At 39.1% G+C, this 23,041-nt stretch overlaps 1 protein-coding gene across 3 annotated transcripts in view; it reads left to right on the forward strand.

Annotated features, from left to right (window-relative positions):
* Positions 1-873: 873 nt before the first annotated feature.
* The window catches only part of RSRC1 (arginine and serine rich coiled-coil 1), a 344,747-nt gene continuing 322,579 nt past the window's right edge, over positions 874-23,041 (forward strand). For all 3 annotated transcript variants that reach the window (XM_031957568.1, XM_031957571.1, XM_031957570.1), the window contains exons 1-3: positions 874-981; positions 10,737-10,939; positions 11,693-11,818. In XM_031957568.1, coding sequence (XP_031813428.1) covers positions 10,746-10,939; positions 11,693-11,818 — 320 coding nt within the window. In that variant the 5' untranslated portion in view covers positions 874-981; positions 10,737-10,745. The remainder of the gene's footprint in view (positions 982-10,736; positions 10,940-11,692; positions 11,819-23,041) is intronic.

Below are 23,041 nucleotides of genomic sequence, written 5' to 3' on the forward strand. Positions count from 1 at the left end.
CATCACTGGCGGGAGTGGGGGCGAAGAGGGGCAGACGGGGGACAATTCGCTCGGTCGCGCTTTTAGGCCGAGGACGCTGGGTGCTGCCTGGAATACCCGGCAGCGGCGGCTCCGGACAGTCCTGCTGCGCGGGTCCCATCTTCCAGATCCCTTAGTCGCAGAGCCGGCGGCTTCGCTTTGGGGCGCGGGGAAGGGGGAATGGGTTTCCACACAGGACTGGGGGTGACGGTGAAAGTAGCGGGGGGAAGAACCAGTGCATATCACCTTCAGAAAACGCCCAGTCTCCTTTAATTGCTTTTGGCGTGAAAGAGGAAAGGACCCCCCCCACTTCTCCCCCCCCCCCCCCCCTCCCCCCCGCCCCCCCCCCCCCCCCCCCCCCCCCCCCCCCCCCCCCCCCCCCGTAAAACTCTTCTTCCTGGCTCCACACCTCGACGGCCCTCAGACAACCCTTTCCTCCGACTCGAGGACACCGCCTCCCGCCGGACGCCCCTCGTCAGAAACCCCCAAATAAGCGAGCGGCCGGGCGCGGGGCGGGGGGGGCGGTTTCCGAGAGCCAACTCCTACAGCCCCCCCTCAGGGCCTATCTGTGTTTTATTGGGACCCGGACCTAGTCCCGGCTGACCTTTATTACGAAAGAGCCAGCCCACCCGCGAGCCGCACCCAGCTCCGGCTCGGCTGTGTCACTTGGGGCTCTCGGCGAGCCGGGAGGGGCTGGGGAGGAGGAGGAGGATTCGGAGGCCGATCCGCCACATCGGCGCTCGGTCTCGCTGCCCGCCCGCCTGCATCGATGAGCTCGGCAGCTCGGCTGCCTCTGCCTGGCGACGGCCCCGGAAGGCGCTGAGCTTGAACTGAGGTGGGCTCGAGGCCGGGCGACGGCGGCGGCGCAAGAGGAGGCGCGTCCACGCCGCGGCTCCGGCTCCGGCTCCGGCTCCGTGGGGCGGCACTCTCGGCCGAGGCGGCGGCCCCGGGCCCCAGAGCCAGGTGAGCCCTGAGTCCGGGGGCACAGCGGAGGAGGCCTGAGGGCTGCCGGGGCCTGGCGGGCCGCGCGGAGGAGGAGGGGGGGGAGGCGGGAGGGCAAAGGGACCGGGGGGGGGGGGGGGGCGCCGAGAAGATGCCCCCGGTCTCTCCCGTCCGGCCGCCCGGGATAGCGTGGGCACCCGCCGCCTGGGGGGGTGATGGGGGGGGGGGAGGAGCCGGGGCGCAGCGCGCATGCGCGCCTCCGGCCACGGGCAGGGGGCGGAAACCTGCCGCTGCTGGGTGTGAATGTACGGGCGAGAAGCGTGCGGGGGGAGGGGGCGCGACCCTTCCTGCGGGCGGGAGCGCACGGGAGCGGGTCTATGAGTGCATCAAGCGTGTAAATGCCCGTGGAGTCCGGGGCTTGTGTGCGTGGGACCCCGTGCGCGCGAGTGGGCGCGCTTGTGTGTGTGAGTGTGAGCAGGCGTGTGAGCGGTGTGCGCGGTGCGGGGCGTGAGTTTGGCGGTGAACGTGTGTGAGCCTATTTGTGTGACAGTTTGTCATGTCTAAGTGTAGGTGTGAGCGCGCCTTCTATGTGTGAGGACGTTATGGATCTTAGTTCTAGTCCGCGTGCAGGAAGGAAATAAACATTAAGCGTCTACTGTGTGCCGGGCATTGTGCTGGGGGCAGGGATGTGTGAGCGCGTGCGTCTATGTGTGAGGACGTTATGGATCTTAGTTCTAGTCCGCGTGCAGGAAGGAAATACGCACTTATTAAGTGCCTACTGTATTCCATCCTTATGTATGTTATGTTATGTCATCACCTCATTTTTTAATAAAGGAAACTGAGGCACTCGGATGCTCCATGACTTGCCAGGGTCACAGAGCTATTAAGTATCCGAGGTAGGATTTTAAGTCAGGGTTTCCTGACTACTGAGTCACCGAGTTGCCACAAAAGTGTGTGTGTGTGTGTGTGTTTTGGAAGTGTATCCGTATGAGACTGGCAGGATTTGAGTGTGTGTGTAGTCTATGTGTATAGAAGAGCGGGTGAGAATATTTGGGTGAGTAGAGGGCGTGCAGACACACTTCCGCACACACCCACACCAAGTGTGTGCACGCATGTATGTGTGTGTGAGAGCATATGAGTGAGTGCTTGTAGGTAGAAGTGGGTGGTTGAGGGGAGTATGTGTGTGTATCTATGCATCATGTAGAGCTGTTTGTCCTGCTTGCTTCTCTCTGCCCCCCCCAGCAGTAACCTTACCCCAGGTTTGGTCCCCAGCAGCTGGATGAGGGAGGGGGAGGCCGTTCCAAGGCTGTGATCACACTTGCCTCCAGATTTCCAGTACAAAATGTTGATTGCTATGGGAAGGGGGTAGATCATAAGAGCTTCCCTGTAGGGAAGGGTCTTAACCTGGCTTCTTCCAAGGCTCCGTGGACAGGTTTCAGGGGGGACAACGAACTTGGATGAGAAAAAGAAACAAAAAACCAACGTTTTTGTTGTTGTTGTTGTTGTTTTCACTGACCTCTAAATGAAATTTAGCATTTTCTTTAATTATACATTATGAGCAAGTGGGTGGTGCAGGGGGCCTGATGTCAGGAAGACCTGAGTCTAAATGTGGCCACAGGCTCTTCCTAGCTGGGCACTTGGAAAAGGCACTTCGCCCTATTTTTTTGTATTTCTGCATTTGTAAAATGAACTGTATCTGTAAAATGAGAAAGAAATGGCAGACCACTCCAATATCTTTACTAGGAAAACCTCAAATGGGATCCTGGAGAATTGGATTCAACTGAACAACAACAATTAATCATAAATTAAAAAAAAATAATAATTCTGAGAAGAGGCTTTGCTCAGCTGCCAAAAGGGTTAATGACTCCAGATGGTTAAGATCCTCTGATTTAGAAAGCGAATTGATTAAGCACTTTGTGTATTCCGAATGTACTAAGCCCATTTGGAGGAATTTAGGAGTCTTACCCAATTCATCCAAATCCTACAATTACTAAAGAGGAAACTCGGGTGTTAAGAGATGAAATGTTTTGCCCAGGATCACAGAGCTAGTAAGTTTCAGAGACATCATTTGAATTCAGGCCTTTTTATCTACACAAGTTTGGGCCTTCCTCTGCGACCCCAGCTTGTCAGTTGGTCACATTGCACTCAGAGCTGGCCGCAGTACTTCCTGTGTGATTTGAGACCAGAGTAGAAAATAGCAGGACTGCTACCTTGGTTATGGACATAGAGACGCTCTGAATGTGGCCAAAGCTGGTGTTTCTTCTTGGTTTCCCTAGATTATAAATACAGAGCTAGACAGGGCATCAGATGGAGGCTGTGAGCAGTGTCAGAAGTGGCATTTGACCTCATCTCCAAATGCAGTCTGTCCACTGCGCAGGAGAGTTGGGTGGGAAGCTAGCCTGAGCGGACTGCTCTGGCTATGGCCATTGGTCTTGATCAGAGGATGCAAGGAACTCATCTTTGCAAAGTTCTTTGCACATTGAAAAAAACACCGCACAGGTCAGTTTTTATTATTGGAGTGTGAGCTCCATACAGGTAGGGATTGTCCATTCTTTATGGGGCTGCAAGCGCTTAGCACAAGACTAGCTCACAGAAGGTGCTTCAAAAGCATGTGCAGATTGAGTGAGAGTATCTCATTTTACTGTTGGAACCATTAGTGAGGATGTATTCTTTTAGCTTAACTGTTAAACATACACAAGTCTTGAGCCCAAATATTAAAAGAAAAGTTTTATTTAATGAATGAAAACCTGTTTTCTCCTGTCATTGAAAAATAAAAGCCAAAACCCTTGTGTTGTATAGTTGAGCAAAACATGGGCACTGTCCAAAAATATACACATCTCATTGTGCCCACTCTCACAGAGTCTATCACTTTTCTGTCAAGAGGTGAGTAACAGACTTCTGAAATCCTGCGTGGGCATTGTGTTTATCAGGGTTCCGAAGGCTTTCAAAATTCTTTGTTTTGACTCTGTTCTGGTTATTGTATGGGTGGTTCTGGTTCTGCTCACTTTACTCTGGATCAGTTGATGGACATTTTCCCATGATCCCCTGAAATTGAGCCTTATTTCTTACAGAATAGCCATTCCTTTTTTGGCCACAGTTTAGTTTTGAAGCCTTCAGCTTTTTGATGAGTGGTGGTACTATGTAGATCCGGGCTTTTGAAACTTTTTCCACTCATGACCCATTTTGTCTGAGACTCCCAGTATATGAAATAAGTGTACAATCAAATATTTACTGATAAGAAATCATAATTTTGTGATCCCCACATTCAGTTTTGAGACCCCATATGATGTTGCAACCCCACAGTTTAAAAAGCTAGAGTATAGTTGAGTGAGGAGACTCTGAGGAGGTCCTTTTTCTAACCTCAGATTTTATAACTAATAGAAGCTGACTACTATGTGACTGGTTTTTTGTTCTTGTTGAGTCATGTCTGACTCATTGTGACCCCATGGACAGGCCCTTCTATCCTCTACTATCTCTTAAATCTGTTCAGGGTCCTGTTTGTTGTATCCATGATATTATCTATCCATCTCATTCTCTGTCTTCCCTTTTTCCTTTTGACTTCAGTTTTTCCCGATACCAGTCTTTTCCAGTGAGTTCTATCTTCTCATTATGTGGTCAAAGTATTTTAAGCATTAGCTTCAGTAGTCAACCTTCCAGCAAATAGCCTGAATTATTTTAAGTTTGATGTATTTGACCTCCTTGGCTGTCCAAATGACTCTCAAAAGTCTTCTGTAGTACCCTAGTTTGTTTATAAGCAGCTTTATATACATTGGATCCTCATCATATTTTGGTGAGGTTAGTAGCATACTAGTATCCTCATATACAGGAGTCCTCAACTCAGACATGAAGTGACTGAATCAGAGTCCCGTTTAATCTCATAAAAAGAGCATTGTGTTAATTAGTGATCAGGTGGGATGGCTATGCCACAAAAGATTGAACAGTGATATTTGAGTACCCATATTATAATGTGAAAAACCATTCTGGAACAATTTTATACAATGTTTATTGGAGTATCTGGCTTCAATTTAGTAACTGCCAAGTTGAAAACACTATGAATCATACAACAAGCTCAGCAGACATTTAAGTGCTTGCCATGTGCAAGGCCCTAGACTGGGCTCTGGAGAGAAACATAACTGGAGCATGGGTCTTACTCCTGCCATCAAATAGAGGAAAGACAAGTCCACAAATCAGCGTAATGGAGGAGCTGATGAGACCAGTGACAAGGACAGAGCTGGGTCCGGTTAGGAAGAAAATAAAGAGGAGGTGATTACTTTTGCCTGGGAACAGTCAGGAGTATCCCACCTGAAGAGAAGGCAACATCTAGGGTAAGAAGACAAAAGGACCTGGATCTATGGTCAAATTGCCTGAAAGGGAGAGTGTGTGAAGGAGGATGGTTTGAGAAAAGGTTGCCAAGTTTGGAGCTAGGTAGTGCAGGGCTTTATGCCCTTCATTGCCCTTCATGCCCTTCATTAAATTCCAGTCAGGGGTTTTTACTTTTTGCTAGGCAGTGGACCCCATCAATTCGAGAGGCGCAAGATGGACCATAGTCTGTTAAGATCCTATCAGAACAAACTGTGCTTTGATGAAGGCTCAAAGGGCACACTTACCCAAAATGCACCCGACAAGAAGCCGAGATGACAGAGCAAAAATTTGGAAAGATCTTGACTGATAACACTAGGCTCCCTCTCCTAAGATGAAACTTAATAGGAATAAATTCTGTGTGTTACAACACTGGCTTAAAAAGATCTGGGGATTTTAATGGAATTCCAATTCGTCATGAATCTGTAGTATAACAATATTGTGCTACACAGTACTGCATTTCAGACTATATCAGAAAATGTTGGGTAATTCTGGGTAACTCATTTGGAAAGAGAATGTTTAGAAGAGAAAGCTGAGCTGAAGCACTAAACATTAAGAACACACCAGTTGAAAATCAGTTCAAGCAACAGAGAGAATTAGTTTGAGGAAGGAAAGTTATTTTCTAGTATTTCAAGGGTTGTCCTGTGGAAGAAGGACGAGACTGGAGGACAAAACTAAAATCCAAAGAGACCAATTTAGGCCTTATCATATGAACAACTTCCGAACTGGGGATGGACTGTTTTGAATATCATGGAATCAGTAATCAGGTGTGAAATATTAAGTGCATTCTACATTCCGAGCCCTGTTCTAAGTGTTGGGAATGCAAAAAAAGACTCCAAAGACTGTCCCTGTCCTTCGTAAACATGCTAACAAATATACAAAGCAAGCAGTATAAAGGATAAACAAGAAATAGTTGCCTAAGGGAGCTCATCAGAATTAGAGATTGGGGAAGATTTCTTTAGAAAGTGTTGTTTTAGTTGGGACTTGAGGGAAGCCAGTCAATAAATATGAGAAGGGAAGATATTTCAGACCTAGAGACAGCCAGAGAAAATTCCAGACAATGGAATATCTTGTTTGTGGAACAGCTAGGAGGCCAGGGTCCCCGAATTGAAGAGTGTTTGTGGGGAGTAAGGTGTAAGAAGACTGAAAAGGTAGAAGGGGATCAGGTTATGAAGTTTGTTTTTGATCTTGGAGGCAGTAATATATGTGAATAGAGGGGCTTTATGATCAGGTGCTTGAATGGAACATGGATTAGAGTGGGAAGAAACTTAAAGCAGGAGGACTTACCAGCAGACTATTCCAACAATTCAAATGTGAGGAGATTAGGATCTGTATCAGGATGGAAGAAGTGCCAGAGAGAAGGGGCTGTATTGGGTACAGATTTTGATAGTGAAGTGGACAAAACTTGGTAGCAGCTTGGATATTGGGGAAGCAGGGAAGATGAGAGATAATAAGCAATCTGGGGTGACTCCTAGGTTGTGAGCCAGAGTGACTGCAAGGGTGGTGTGGTACTCTACTGTAATATGGAAGAGTCCTGGGAGAAAGATAATGAGTGTCATCTTGGATATATTGAGTTTTAGAAGTCTACTGGACAAAGGCAAATAGAGATGTGAGGTTGTTGGAGGTCAGCAGAGAGCTTGGAGAGGGATAGATAGATTTTGGAATCATCAGAAAGGGTGCTGAGGAGATCACTGAGTGAGAGTAAGATAGAAGAAGGAGAGGAGGTGGGCAGAACTCTGAGGGTCACCTATGGCGAGAGTGTGTGATCTGGAAGAGGATCCCCCCGAAGAAGACAGAGAAACAGTGGTCAGAGAGGTAAGAGGGGAATGAAGAAAGAGAGGAGTGTCCAGAAACTTAAAAGAGGCTATCAGGAATGAGTGAGTGACCAGCCGTGTCAAAGGCTGCAGAGAAGTCAAGGAGCACGAGGTCTGACAAAAGGACGTTGCGTCTGGCACCAAAGAGAGAGCAGTTCTGGTGGGTTGATGAGGTCTGAAGCCACACGGGAAGGGATTAAGAAGAGAGGTAATTACTGGAGAAGGCCTTTCTGAGGAGGTTAGCTCAAAAGGCAGAATCATGAAGTCCTCTTCCTGGAGGCCATTGGAACAAATCGAGATGACCCAGTATATGATGTAGAAGGGTTCTTTTTCAGATATGGATCACACCTGAAACCTCTCTAATTTAGAGATGAGAACCTGAAGATAGTTGTAGTGGGAGATAGAAATGACATTGTATTGGACTTGGAGTAAGGTGGAGGATGGTCAAGAGCCTGAGATATTAGAAAAATGGGGAAAGAGAAAATGGGAAGGGCAGGTTTATCTTATAAGATCATTTTGGTTTTAGATATGAGTCGAAGAAAATTTAAACAATTGTGCTACTTAGGAACATTTGTTTTCCTTGGCTTTTTAAAAATATATGAGAATAGTTGTCAGCCTCCAAAAAGGAGTTAAAAACTGGAAAAGGACCAAAAACCTGACACAAAAATGCAATAAAATTGACCCTGGTCATGAAACCTTTTAATCTTTCCATGGATTATTCCATTTTGGCTCTATGTCTTTAATTGGCAACATGGATTGTGGTTTTCTATTTTTAAAAAAATTTTTGGAAGGAATATTAGCTGAAGTTCTAAAATAGTTATCAGTAGTCAGTATCTTCCTTTTTTCTTGCTTGAGGAATTGGGTGAAGTGGGCCTGTGAAGAATTCTACCGAGACCCTAGGTTTCCAATGTTCAAGATTGACAGCTGCAGTCATCTTGTGGTTGGGTTTTCTGCACTGATGGTTCTCTTTGTAGGTAGTCGGTTTGAATTGACAAGAAGATAATAGAAACCTGTGACCAATTCATTATCCAGAGAGCTTTTATTTTGTCTCCTCACGTATGGGACCCTCAGAATAAAGAGTCAATAAGCATTTTACTAAGCGCCAACTATGGGTCAGATACTGTGCTAATCATTAGGGTTCCAAAGAAAGACAAAAGCATCCCTGGCCCCTTCTCTAGGGGGGGTGAGCCTACACACAAAAATAATCACCAACATGATGAAGTCCTGGGGAGCTGGAGTACAAGTAAGAAAATGATCTAGGAAGGAGTTGTGTTCTCAAATTTATTTCAGTTTGTAAAATAATGAGTTTCTGGAGATGATGAAATTCAAGAAAGAAGCTAAATGGGAAATGTTAAAGATTCTGGGGGTGCTATCCTTAACTCTTGGAAAATCTGGGAGGAGCTATTAGCCTCCAATCAGGAGTGGAATATGGGTGCTGAGGAGGTATGACTTTCCAAATTGATATCATCTTGTAGAATGTTCTGAAGTTGAGGAAGCCCAATCCTTTGTAGATGAAGTAAAATACCTTTAGTCCCTGCACTCCAGGTATTTGTATTTAAAGTAAGTCACAGTTTTGTAACTAAAGAAGTAAAGGAAATAATTTGTAAAGTAGATAAATATTCAGCAGACAAGTTATGCATTAATAATGTTATGTGTAGGGGTAAGGGCAGCTGATGAAATGAGTAAATGAGAAGTTATAAAAGTAGTTGCATAATGTGATACTTGAAGGCATTCAAAGAATTTCATTTTTCCAATTTTCTTTTACTTTATTCCCCTCTGTACCCTGTTACCAAACTGGAATGGCTTTTTCCTGCCTTTTCACTAGCCAGGCCACATGCCTGGAACAGTTTCTACATTTTTACCTGTTAAAGGATTTTAAGAGCTCAAGTGCTACCTATTCCATGAAACCTTGTCCATCTGGCCACTTGGAATTGGGAATTGCTCCCTCCTGACTTTCTTATCTCTTTTGGTTTGATCTCCATCAGGCACTTGCTCCATTCTAATTTGGAGTCCAGTTAGTTAAGTGGATGACTAGCTCTTTATTAGATTATTGACTCTCCTCCGCAGTAAGCTCAGTAGAGAATTAAAAATCATTGAAATCATAGAATCATGTTAGAATTGGAAGGATCCTTGAATGTTATCTTGTCTGGATCCTTCCTTTTAATAGAGGAACAAACCGAGTCCTGCATTGATAAATTTATTTGCCTAAGGTCATAGAAGGAAGCTGAGACATAAACTCAGATTTCCTGGTTTTCTATCTCATGAAGCTTCTAGGAGCATTGAGATCCAAGCCCCGGCTCTGTCAGTCACTTACTTTGTGTCTGCGCTAAGTCATTATACTGCATTTCCCTTCATTTTCATCCTGTCGAACACAAGGCTAAGTAGAAATGACCAAAGGTTTTCTGTCATTTTAGTTTTCTCTGAGTTTATCTTTGAGTTAGTCAGAAGAACCAGCTTTTGAATTTAGTTTTATTTCTACCACTGATGCAGTTACAATATTTATTCAGAAAAGCAGTTAAACACCAAGTTAACTATAACAAAGAAATATACTAGCTTTTGCTTACTCTTGTTGAGATGAATTGACAACACTTTGAATAAAAGCATCTATCCCTTTCCTCCCACACATTTCTACAGGCTGAAAAACTCATGTCACATAAGTTTGAGGTCCTTCACCATCCTGCTTGCTTCCTCTGAAATGGTCTTCCACCTAATGGTAATCATCAGTAAGACTTTGTTCCAGGCACTGCCCTATTATGTACTAGGGACAGAGATGGTAATGAAACAGGTCTTGACTTTGAGGAGCTTACATCCTATTGGCGTTCTTAAACTGTGACATCCATATATGCATGTATATAAATAAATATCAATATTGCACAGGGATGTACTGTTTGCTGTACTGTTTCTTTTCTCAGGTCTTAGTCTGGCTGCATATACATTTCTCAATTGATTATAGAACTTATAAGTAGAAGGGATCTTTGAGACCATATAGCCCTACCCATCATATTATACATGAAGACAGTGAAGCTTGTAGTATTGAAAGGACTTGGTGGAAGTCACAAAGATAGCAGTCTTGAATATTTCTTCTCTTACAGGGAGTGAGTTACTTAAATGATTTTAGAAATGTACTTTTTAAAAGAAAGGGCTTGAAATATTTTTAGCTTCTGGTCTTTATTTTGAAGATCTTTTGTTTTCAGAAAATATGAAATTGAAAGACTAGGTAGAAAGTCTTCCAAACATATGTCATGCTTTCTGATGATAAATGTAGCTTAAGATACAAAAGAACACTTCCATAGTGTCCTTTACTGGCATTAGCTTTCTTGTAAGGCATTTGAAGATTTGGGGGAAAATTTAAATCAACCATCAATTCTAAAAGCAATTTCTTTGAAATGCCAAAAAATCATAACTTAGCTGTTTCTCATGTCACATCAAGGACGCTGGCACATTTACAGCCTTTTTAAAGTAAGACTTTAATTTTACAAAATACTCTTTTGAAATTTCTCCGTCTAGCAACTGTAAGAATAATATGTGTGTGTGTATATGTAGAGAGATACATATAGTACAGTTCTATCTTAGAAGTAATTATAATTTTTATTTTAATTTCAGCTTACAAAAATGGGACGTCGTTCATCAGATACTGAAGAAGAGAGTAGAAGTAAGAGGAAAAAAAAGCATAGAAGAAGATCATCTTCAAGTAGTTCTTCAGAGAGTAGAACCTTCAGCCGTAAGAAGACAGGAAGGAAATCAAGGTCCAAGTCAAGATCTTGGTCTAGAGATCTCCAGCCTCGCTCACATTCTTATGATAGAAGGTGAGCTCAGAAATTTCAGTTATTTAGCAAAGTGGAGGAAATTCCAGATAGAGTTTAGTAACTCCATCAACTTGTGTTTTGGGGCTATTATTTTACTAGTTGAAAAATTCAGATCTTCATCTTAGAAATCATAAGCATTTCAAACTCTTAGTACATTTTCATGAGGCATTTGTGTACTGCAATGTAGTCATAGAGCAGAATAACTAACATTAATTGAAAAACTACTCCTGGAATTGAAATATCTTCAGGTAGTTACTCTTTTGTGATTAGAAGTGGTATTAAAAGAGAAATGTTTTGTTTTGTTTCTGTTTGTTTAAAGGAAACAGAATACTTTCTCTCTGCCTTACACTTAATTACTTAGTTAAATAAACACTAAGTACTACCTACTTTTTGCAAGGCAATATTCCTGGTGCTGTTGAGAGTTAAAATGAAATTCAAATATAGTCACCAGCCTCAGGAAGTTTATGGTACTATAGATTAAAAAAAAAAAAAATTTACAACTTGAAATTAGAGTAATAGAAGTTCAATAAGAAATGTGAAAGATGCTATAGAAGTTGAAGGGAAAGTATTTTTAAGGTGGGGGAGGGATGAGAGTGGGTGGTTCAGAGAGAATCCATGGTCTAGAAGAAAAAAGTACAAATTAGAAAAAAAATGGTGATATTTCAGATCTATAAAATTATATTATTCACGTCAATAGAAACAACATCATCAGCCAGTTCTCATTAAAGCATAACCAATGTAAAATTGTTTCAGACGCAGGCACCGTTCCAGTAGTAGCTCTTCTTATGGATCTAGAAGAAAACGAAGTCGGAGTAGATCGAGGGGCCGAGGAAAATCCTATAGATCTCAGAGATCAAGGTCAAAAAGTAGAACGAGAAGGTAGATTCTTTTTTTCCCCCTAAAACATCAAGTAACACTACTATTTTCATCTATAGGTTAGTGTTATTGTTATTTTTTTTTATGTTATGTTTTTTTTATGTTAAGTTCTCCCATTGGATTGCCTTCCTCTTGACCGCCTATGAGTCCACTCAATTCTGGTGTTTTAGAATCTTAGTCTGCTCTCTCTCCCTCACTGAACAATTAAAAAAAGCAGAAACTCAAGACAAGTATATATTAATCTAGTAAAACAAATTCATTGCTTGTTATCTTTCTTGAGGCTTGGTGTTGTAATGTTCGGGCTAGCTTTTTGTAGACCTTGGGACCAGCCTTCATCTTGGTGGAGGAGTGCAGGAGACAGGGGAGCCACCAGAAGGAGGGTCAAAGATGGAATGTCTCATTTCCAGTCCTCTCAGCCCTTAAATACCTTGGTATGATTACATCATTACAGCACACTGTGTATGTGTGAACTAGAGAACCATTACACCACCATGCTAAGTACTAAGTATATGTATACCAAAAACCATCATCTCATCAATTCCACTGAGTTAACATCTTGTTGTAAGTATCCTTGTTTCAAGTATACTCTCCGGAGCTCCAGCCCTCTACACATTTGCTTTCCCAGAGTTCATTGTCCTCAAATGAAATTGGGAAGTTGGGTCATTCTGGGGGAAATAAGATGAATTCCGTTCAGACAGTTTGAGTTTGAGATGCTAGTGGGAAATCCAGGTGGAAAATCTGCAGCTCAGGAGAGAAGGCTGCTGGGTATGGAGATCTGGAAGCCGTCCTCATGGTAATGGCAGTGGAAGCCCTGGGAAGGTGGTGAGAACACCTTCTCTCTGTAAGTGCTCAATAAGGAACTGAAAGGGAGGGATGGGGGTGGATGATTTCTGCATGCAATTATTCAGGGTCTCCCTTAATTGGATGATAGATATCAGATCTTAGGGGCGGTGTGATGGTGCAATGGATAGAGTCGACTTCCAGTGAGACCTCAGACACTCACTAGCTAAGTATTGCTGGGCAAATCATTGACATCTGCCTGCCTCAGTTTCCTTATTTGTAAAGTAGGAATAGCAACAGCAACTGCTTCTCAGGGTCGCTGTAAGGATCAAATGAGGTAATATTTGTAAAACTTAGCATGAGGTCTGGCACTTAGTTGGTGCTTAATTAATCCTTATTCCCTTTCCATCTTAGATTTAGTGCTGGAAAGAATCTTCAATGTTCTCAGGTCCAGCCCTAATGTTATAAATAAGAGACAAAGGAAGAGCAAACAAGCTCATATCTGTGACCTCTTGTTACTCAGTTGTTTTCAGTTTTCAGTCATGTCCAACTTTTTATGACCCCATTAGTTGTTTTCTTGGCAAAGATACTTCAGTGGTTTGTCATTTCCTTCTCCAACTCATTTTACAAATGAGGAAACTGAGGCAAACAGTGAAGTAACTTGTATAGGGTCACACAGTGAGTGTCTGAGACCAAATTGAACTGAGGTCCACCTTTCTCCTGTCCGCCAACCCACCTAGCTGTCCTTATCTGAAATTTGGTTACACCTCGTTCATGTAACTCTATCTAGCTTTTTAGAGATGTAAAATCTTTTGCCTAGTTAGGTCTCATCTTATTTCTGATTTATTAGATTTCTTCAATAGGAGTCTGAGACCCAACTCTGTTGAACCTCTCGGTGGCTGAGCTCTTTCCACTAGACCACTATGCATTCTTTTGCAGACATTATATGATTTGATCTTCATAACAACCCTTTGATGCTGTCAAGGCATATATCATCTCTGTTTTATAAATGAAGATCACTGAGGTTATATTTGTGGGGTATAGAGAAAAAAGGTCAGGGGTTCCTATATAACCTAATCTCATACACATTTGTAGTGTGTATTTATCACTTACCTATACCCTGGTGATATGGAGGCAACGAAAGAGTCCCAATTATCAGAGAAAGATTAAATTATGTTTAATACATTCTTCTTGACCATAGCAAGAAAGAAGTGTATGTATATGCACATATATGTATGTGAAATATCAAATGTATTTATGTACATACACACACACATGCACTTAAAATAATTTTTACTGTTTTCTTTTTGCCTCTGGATTTCTGGATAGATCATTCCTTCCCATCTTGATTCCCCACCAGAATTAAGTGCTGCCTTGTAAAAAATAGTTAAGCAAAAATAACTGTTAGAGTGATTATGTCTGATAATATATGCAGTATTTGGCCCTTGTAGGTCCTTTCTTCTCTGCTATGATGAAGCAGCTGTTATTTAGGTAAAGAATGGTTATTATGGTTGATCAAAGTTGACTTCATTGTACAATGTTACTCTTATTAAATTATATATCATGGTTTATTTAGCCATTTCCCAATGTGTGAGAATACACTTTGTTTCTGGTTCTTTATTATTACAAAAAGTGCTTTTATGAATATTTTGGTAAGTATGGAAATCATCCTTCCTTTAACTTCTTGGGGTTTATATTTAGTAATGGAATCCTGCCTTCAAAGAATTAAAGGTATAACGTACTTTTTCCAAAGAATTCCAAATGGATAGCTAGAAAGATTTTTCTAATTCATAGTTCCACTAACAGTATGTTAGTGTACTAGTTTTCTCATGAATAATTATATGTATTTGTTTATTTTAGAAAGATTTTCCTAGTCACAGGTCAAAACTCAAAGTTTCCTGGTTAGCCTTGAGCTAACAAGAAAATTAAATTAATAAAAATACCTCATTATCTGAGCAAAGTGCTGGATTGAAGGCTCATATAAATTGTGTGTTTGTGTTTATACAAAGCCTGTCACGCTTTTAAGACAAAAGGTGTTAGGTTATCCCAAGACTTGAGGTAGCATTATTACTATATTCTTTGTGTGATTCCATTTTTAATTAGGAAAACTTCATTTTTTTAAGGAAATCAAAGCAATACAAAGAACTTTGTTGTTTTATGTGAACAAAATAATTCAAGGGTGATTTTTAGATTTTGAGGAATAAAAACAGGTGGAAAATAGTTATTTATGTACCAGAGGTTTGCAATTTACATGTGATTTATAAAAAGTTATAGAGTAATTTATTAACTTTATATCTGCCATGATTAATTCCAAGCTACTCCTTGAAATTACTTTAATTGATGATCCATGTTATGCTAAGAAATCATAACTCCTAAAGAAGTTGCTTATTTGTGGAGATGGTAGATAGTTTTTACTTTTGGTTGTGGTTTATTTTTTGCTTTATATATCTAATGAGAAATACATTAATAAAGGCCAGCCGTTTCCCTTAAATATAGGACCTTATAATCACTTCATCATCATCTTTTGAATGTGGTGTAGTGGATAATAAGTGATGGCTTTTGAATCAGGACAGACCTTCACAGGAACAATCATATAAGTCAATATGTATCAGGTATTTTGTAAGTTATAAAGAGATATATGATGCTGTCTAGTTTGGTTTTATGATAAGATTGTTGTGATAGTTTCCAGAGTAAATTTTCAAACTTTTTCAAGAATTCCTTTTTGAAGATCTAAATTTTAGGGCAGCCTATTTTTTTTTTAATTTTTTTTTAATGTTATATGATTCTCCCTTCTACTTTATAACTTTCTATCACATTTTCATTTTATAATGGTTTTCGCCCATCCCATATGATTTGTTGGCTGCTATTACTGGTCACTTCCTGTGGATTGAAGACTTTACAATAGGGTTGATTTTCTTTCATTGCCTAATGGGAACTTGTAATAATGCAGAGTGTTATGCGACATCCCAAAGACCTATTGAGTGCAGCTGGTGTCCAGTGGTTTAGGGATTTGAAGTGCCAGGCTCACTCATGAACTAGGGATTCCCATATGAGGACTTCATGCTGTTTATTGAATCTCTGGGCTGATTGCCATGAATCTTTATTCATTAGCTAGGGGCATATTTTGCTGTTTATTCAAGAAATCAAAACTAAAGGCCCTTGTGAGTAGGCCATGAAGTAGTACAGATTTAGGTTAGGGAGTCCTTTAAAGTAGCCATTCTTTTCTGTATGTGTAAGAGAATATTTCATGATTAAAATACGAATTTATGCAATTTTTCTAATAGGATTGTCAATACATAAAGATTGTAACTGAGATTTACAGAGCAGCCATTTATATATAAACAATCACTATGTTAGACTAAGAAAGATGATCATTTTGAACAAAAGAGATGATGGTGTGGTAGAATGGGGAGAAGATTGGATTCAGCAGACTTGAGTTCAAATTCTTAGCTTGCATGCTTCTTGGGTACCTCAATTCTCTTTGAGTTTCAGTTTTTTCAGCTGCAAAACTAACGAATTGAAATAGATGTTTTCAAAGATCTCTTCCAACTCCAGGTCTTTTCCTATCAAGGAATCTTATGTGATTATAGCATATCATAAAAAATCTTATTGGAGAAGTGTCTTTAAGTCTGTGCTTGCCTAAAAAAAAAAAAAAAAAAAAAAAAAAAAAAAACAGCAAATAATGTCTTCTTGTATTCATTCTGTATCCATCAGTTGGATGACATAGAAGAAGTCCCATGTAGAAAATAGTTTGTGAAAACCTACATATTCTCCTTTGATAGAGTCCTGTAAAAATATGATGAAAATGAGAAGGTAGATATGTGAATTGCTAGTTTTTAGTCACTACTTTTTTGGGAGAGAGAGAGTGAACATAATGATTTCCATTCCCTTGGTATCTTGCTTTTGTTAAGAGAGTTTGGAACTCAGATGTTGTTTCTTTAAAATTGTTTCTTCTTTTGCATGGATTTTTTAATGTATATATTTTAATCAGATACCTAACCAAAAGACAAAAAGAAAGTAAGTACATACAATAAATCCTTATTTACTTACACTGGATTTTGATTTTGTAGTAATTAGAGTACCATGTAAAATTTGAAAGCTTCATTTTTAGTTTTTCAGTCTTATAAGTTAAGGCAGTTAATAATGCTTTCAGAATTCATGGTCTTGTCAGTAGGTTGTAGAATAATTCATGATCATATATTTAACATGTCACTGTTTAATAGAGGCTCATTGTAAATAGAATTTTTTATCACCTTGTACTTTACTGTTGCTACAGCTAACAGCTTGTATTTTGTAGTATTTTTGAGTCTGCAAAGCTCTTTATAGTTATTATTTCATGTTTTTTATTGGGAGGGTGATACTGTTTTTATTCCCATTTTAAAGTTGGGGAAACTGAGGCAGAAGTAAAGTGACTTGCCCAGGGATACACAGTTGATGCCAGATTTGAATTCAAGCACTCCTGATTCCAGGCCCTGTGCTCTATATACTGTGCTACCTAGTTGTTTTACTAATATTCATATACATTTATATTTATAATATTAAAAACAAAAGTCATTGAACTGCTCCTCTTTAACAAGAAACTCCATTTTGAAAACTGCAAGACTTGTCTTTAGACCTAGGGCCTAAACCTTTGATTTCATTGCTATCGGGAATTTCTACGTGAGGAGAATCTTCCAGTCCAGATTGTTCTCTCTCTACAACTTAGAGCAGAGATTCCCCAATTTTTTTGGTTCCTATTTAGTGTCTAATTTTTTTTCACAATGCGTCAGGGCTAAAAGAATATCTGTTGATTTTCTTTATTAAGTGTTGAAGTATATTAGGTGATTTGCCTCAATCACATGGTGAAGATGTATCAGAGACAGGCCTTGAATCCAAGTTTTCTTAGTTCCAAGACCAGTTCTCTCCACTATGTCATAATGCTTCTTTAGAACTAATCATAGACTACCTTTTAGTCCTCTTATTTTTTCAAATTAGTGATGTTATTTTTTTGCTGTCACTGCAATCATTTAGAAAAACATGTTTTTTTTTTTTTAAAGTTATAATTGTTTTCCAAGACTTGATAATCTTAGATTTTTTTTTTTTTTCTGTTACTAACAGACAAGAGAATTTTTGTTTCATTATCTTGTGGAATATACATTTACTGTTTTCTTAATACTGTTTTTCTTTTTCATTTCTATTTTTTTCTCTTTGCAAATTGATAATCTACAGGCATATTCATCTGTCACCACCCATTCAACCATTCATTACAAGAGCTATTTTGAAGGAATTAATAAGGAATCCTACAATATCCCTTTAATCTGTTAGTTTTCTTCTTTTAAAAATACACAGATTTAGCCAGAATGTTTTAAAGAACATTTGTTATATTATACTAGTTATTTAATATGCTAGTTTCTGGAACCAACTATTATTTATTGATTGCTTACTGTGTGTCTAGCACCATAGGGAGTACTTGTGATCAAAACAAGTATAAGATGGGTTCTTAGCCCACATGGAGTTTACAATCCAGTTGAATAGATAAAGAAGGATATCTAAAACAATTAATGCACTAGGAGACGTGTGTTGTATGTGACATATATGAAGTAAATGGAGAAGAGACTCATGTAGTCTAATGTTATCAGAAAAGGCTTCCCAGATGAATCTCCCCCTTCCTTCCTTTCCTTTCTCCTTCTCTCTTTTCTCCTTTGCAGATTAGTTCTGCTGACTTAATTATATGAGCTTTCGGCTCAGAAATTGACTGGTCAGCTGGCTTTCTGTTGCTGCTGAGTAGTTTGGCTTCCTTCGCTTAGGACTCTAGGTCCTATGTGACCTGACTTTAGCCTAATAATGATTTCTTATGTCTCCTCTCCCACCAGTGCTAAGATCTAACTGAACTACTCTCTCTTTTCTCTGGACATGGGCTACCCTTTTTGACTTGACCTGTCCTCAGTCAGCATGACAGGAACTTGGGTACCAAACATGTGTTACAGTCTAACTCTGTGTCAGGCCCTGTCTAAGTGATAGAGATGCAAAGGAAGGGGGAATAGCCCTGGCTTTCAAAGAGCCTGTATTCCCTTGGTGGGAGAACATCACTTGGCAGCTGAGTGCAGGCTGAGGGACCAAATAAAATAGTCCTTGGGAAAGTAGAGATGGCCTGAGCTTGCCATGGGGCTGTGTGAATGGATGGAAAAGATGATTGGGCAATGAATTACATGCATGGGGTGAATGAGAATGAGCAATCGGGGATGATTCCACAATTGGGAACCTGGGTGACTGCTTGTAAGGTTGGGAAGAAGAAATGGATTGTATTAGGGAGGAGGGGAGTAGATAGATAATGAGTTCTATTTTAGACATGCTGAGTTTGGAATGCCCACAAGACATTCATTTGAAAAATTCAAAAATCAGTGAGTGATGTGAGATGAAAATTCACATGAGATATTTGGGTTCACTGTATATGGATCTGAAATATCCTACAGATTTTTTCAGGTCCTCCTGATCATATGCCACTAGTCACAGAAGCTTCCTCTAATCTCCTCTACTTAAGGTGATCTTTCCTGCCTCAAAGTTCCTACTACTTGCTTTTCTTTCTTTTTCAAGTTTGAGGCAGCATCCTTTGATTAATGGAGAAACTGACTTTGGAACCAGGGAGACCAAGGCTCAAATCCTGTTTGTGATGCAGATTGGCTTTGTGACCTTGCTCTAGCCAGTGTTCTCCAAATTGTGGCCTGTAAAACAAAGAAGATTAAAATATCATTGGGAAATGTTTAAAATAAATAAAAATATAATAAAATTTAGTCATGCTAATTTGTGGCTTTCTAAGTCAATATGCAGCCTGTGGGATCTATTTCCATTTGAGATGACTCTGCTAGTGGGAGACTATTTTTAAGACTTCAAGTTGCAGAAAAGGAGTTGATCTGTTTTGGTAGAATATCAAATAGAAAACCACAAATTAACCTTATCTGTGTGTTATATTGCATTTTTATTTATTTTGTTAAACATTTCCCATTGACGTTTTGATCAGGTTCTGGCTGCTGGCTACAAGTTTGACATCTCTCAGAAGTGTCAAAATTAGTTCTTTTCCCCCATCCTTATATACTTAAAGTCTATTGTTGGTGGGGTTTTTTTTTTTTTGTTTTTGTTTTTTTTAATATATCTTAATCTACTATTAAAATGTCATTTTCATCTGGGCAAGAATTATGTTTTAGTCATCTTTATATTTCTTTGTTGCTAATAGTATAAATAATATTATATTTACCATATAAATAGTATTATTTGTGTATTAACTGATTTGAACTGAGATAAGATTAGAACTGAATATTGTACATATGCCATTGAGACAGTAGAAAGATTTGGATGGCCTGTACGTTGGTTCTAGTTCCAACTCTGTTACTTAATTGTTTACTTCTCTGGATATCAAGTTACCTTACCATTAAAATGAAAGTTTTGGACGAGATGGCCTCAGCTTGAAATCTAGGGTTCTTTTGTCTAATACCGCTAAAAGGTCATGTTTAGTTTACATAATGCTTTTTTTTTTTTTTTTTTTTTTTGGCCCAACCTTTTGGGTTTTTTTCCTCTATTTGTGTGCATATGTACGCTTCGGTTTTATTCTCTTTCTGGATAATTTTCATTGCTTAGATACCACTGGCTAAGGCAAGTAGAAGAGGGATTTCTAACATTTTAACTTTGTGAAGTGGCCTTTATTTGTACACTCAGAAGGATACTATTGAAATTTTAGCAAATTGTTAAGTATATAAAAAATCCTGAGGAAAAGAGTGAATTTTTTAAATTTTTAAAAAAATGACCATCTGTCAGTTCTAAGATTTTTTTTTCTACTTTATATCACAGTTCTCCAGTATAATGAAGTTTTTTTGATACTGTTGTGAAAGCAAGGCATAGTATGTGGGGTCAAGACCAAATCTGAATGTAATGATCTTATTTTTCATTCTCATGTAACTTTTCTTTGGGTGATGTCATTCTATTCTATTGTCTTAGCTTTTATTTTAAAATTAGGATACTAAATCAAACCTTCTTTAGCATTGGTTAATTTTAATCCATATATTTGACTGTGGAACGATAGATAATTTAATTGTTCCCTGACAAATACCATTCTGTTTAAAGACAGAACAGAAAGACTTTTTGGAAATCTTTTGTTTTAATATTACTTAGATTTCCCATTGTACCCTTTATTCCACTCCCTTTTAAACAGTTATTCCTTAAAATAAACATTTTTTAAAGGAGGAAAAAGAAAAGGTCAGCAAAATTAAATAATACCTCAGAAAAGTCTGATGTTCTAGGCAAGAGCATGGGTCTTAATAGCTGAAATTTAAACTTGGATGGTATGTGTGGTATTGACAGTGTTAAAGAAGCAAAGAGTCTAATTTCTGGATGGTATGGTGTTAGAAACTGAGATGTAGATTTGGATAATGTCTAATAAAACAATCTGATCGCTGTATTTAATCCTTCTCATTTCCACTTTGATTTTGAGTGCTAGGTTTTGATTGCTAAGTTATTAAAAGCTTCTTCCATGTAAAAATATGTGAAAAGCATACTTTGTGTTTTAAAGTTCACAAGGCTATTTTTGAGTCTAAAATAGATAAGCATTTAAATAAAACATGCTAGCATCTAATTATAAAAATCATAAGAGTTGCCAGGTATGGTTTATCAATCTGTTTTAGTATTTTGATTATATTGTATTTTTTATTAACCTATTGGGCTTTCTTATCTTATCTCTGAAAGTGGAAACTTAATGTGTGCATATATTGCAATTATTTATTTTATTTAGGACATATTTTAAAAGTCAAGAAGTGAAGCTGCCTGGTAATGCTATAAATTTAAAATTGTCCTACAGCAAGACAGTACGATGCAAATATGACTTAATAAGATCACAAACTGAATTTCAGTGAAACAACCAAGATTTACATTAAATTAGGAATTTTAAAACTGATTTAGTTTGTTTTACTGAGCATTTGCTTAATAACATTTCGCCTTCTTGCAATCTTTTTAAAGACAATAATTCGTCTGTGAAATGCAGGCACATCCTCGGTAGAAAAATTGAAAGCAACAGCTCACTTTCTGAAACCACACATAGAGCGATATAAAGAAATATTTCAGCTCTACAAAATTTAATAAATCATCCCATTTCCTAATTTGATCATATCAGATGCTGATGTGGAAGAAGCATTTCAAATACCATCTCCTCATTAATATACATCAGTCTAGGGAATAGAATGGAATACTTATGCAGAGATGTCACAGTTACTGTTTCTTAGTTTACTAAGTGGAACAGGTTGATGTGATACTGGGTGCTATTTGTCAATGTCTTGTTAAAATGGTTTGGGTCGAGTTATGGAGTCCAGAAAGACGGCGGCTGATAAATCAAAAGTGGATTGAGTGGACAGGAGGCAGTGATTGATACTGTGACAGGATATGAAGAAAGGAATCTTGATACAAGTATTCATGATATTGAATATGAGAAGGAAAATGGCCCTGGAGTATGGATATTATTCAAGGAAATGAGAATAATAACATCAGTTTGAAAATATTGCTTGGTGAAGATTAGGATAGTTCTTATTAGTGCATGATACTTTGCTAGAATAATAGAACTCAAATTATGTAGCAATTTATGTGAAGAGAATATTTTAAGTCTATATCTGAAGACTCTGTGTAGATCTTAAGCTGTATTTTTACCATGATAATTATAGAACCATCTTGTTTCGTTTCCCAGTTAACATTAAAAATTTTCTTTTTAATATTCTAAACCATTTCTGCTCTAATTCTTGAGTCTTCTACAGTTGGGACAGTGAAGGATAGATTCATGTAGCCCATAAATGTTGCTTTTACCACCTTGTGGTTTTGGCATATGATGTTAGCTTTAAATTGAGAATTGTTATTAGGTAATTTTCAGCAGCTTTCCGTGTACTCATTTCATATAACAAATGATAGATGACTTGTTCACAAAGATTATTGCTGTTACTTCTCAATATTCTTTTTTCTGGATTTCCAGTGAAGTAACTTGTTTGTATCTTGCAGTTTTAGAACATTGTCTGGGACACTGAGCAGTTAATGTTCGGGCTGGGTAGTAAATGCAGATCTTCCCTATTCCAAGGCCTGTACTCTATCCTTTGTGCCACTGAGGCAGCCAGGGATATCGATCAAGGCCTGGAATCAGGAAGTCCTGAGTTCAAATGTCACCTCAGACATGTGCCTACTGTGTGACCCTTGACTGCTGCCTCAGTTTTCTCATTTGTAAAATGGTGATAATACACTGGACCTAACTCCCAAGGTTGTTGTAAAGAGCGAATGAGATAATATTTGTAAAACATTAGCACAGCTCCTGGAACACAGGCGGCACTATATAAATGCTAGCTATCATCATCTTCATTAATATTATTGTGGCATAATATTTGTCCGTAATCACTTTAATTTATTAATAATCAATGGGAAAGAGGAAATAAGCTGAAATTAAGTTAT

This window comes from Sarcophilus harrisii, chromosome 3 (genome assembly GCF_902635505.1).
Source record: "Sarcophilus harrisii chromosome 3, mSarHar1.11, whole genome shotgun sequence".
Lineage (NCBI taxonomy): Eukaryota > Metazoa > Chordata > Mammalia > Dasyuromorphia > Dasyuridae > Sarcophilus > Sarcophilus harrisii.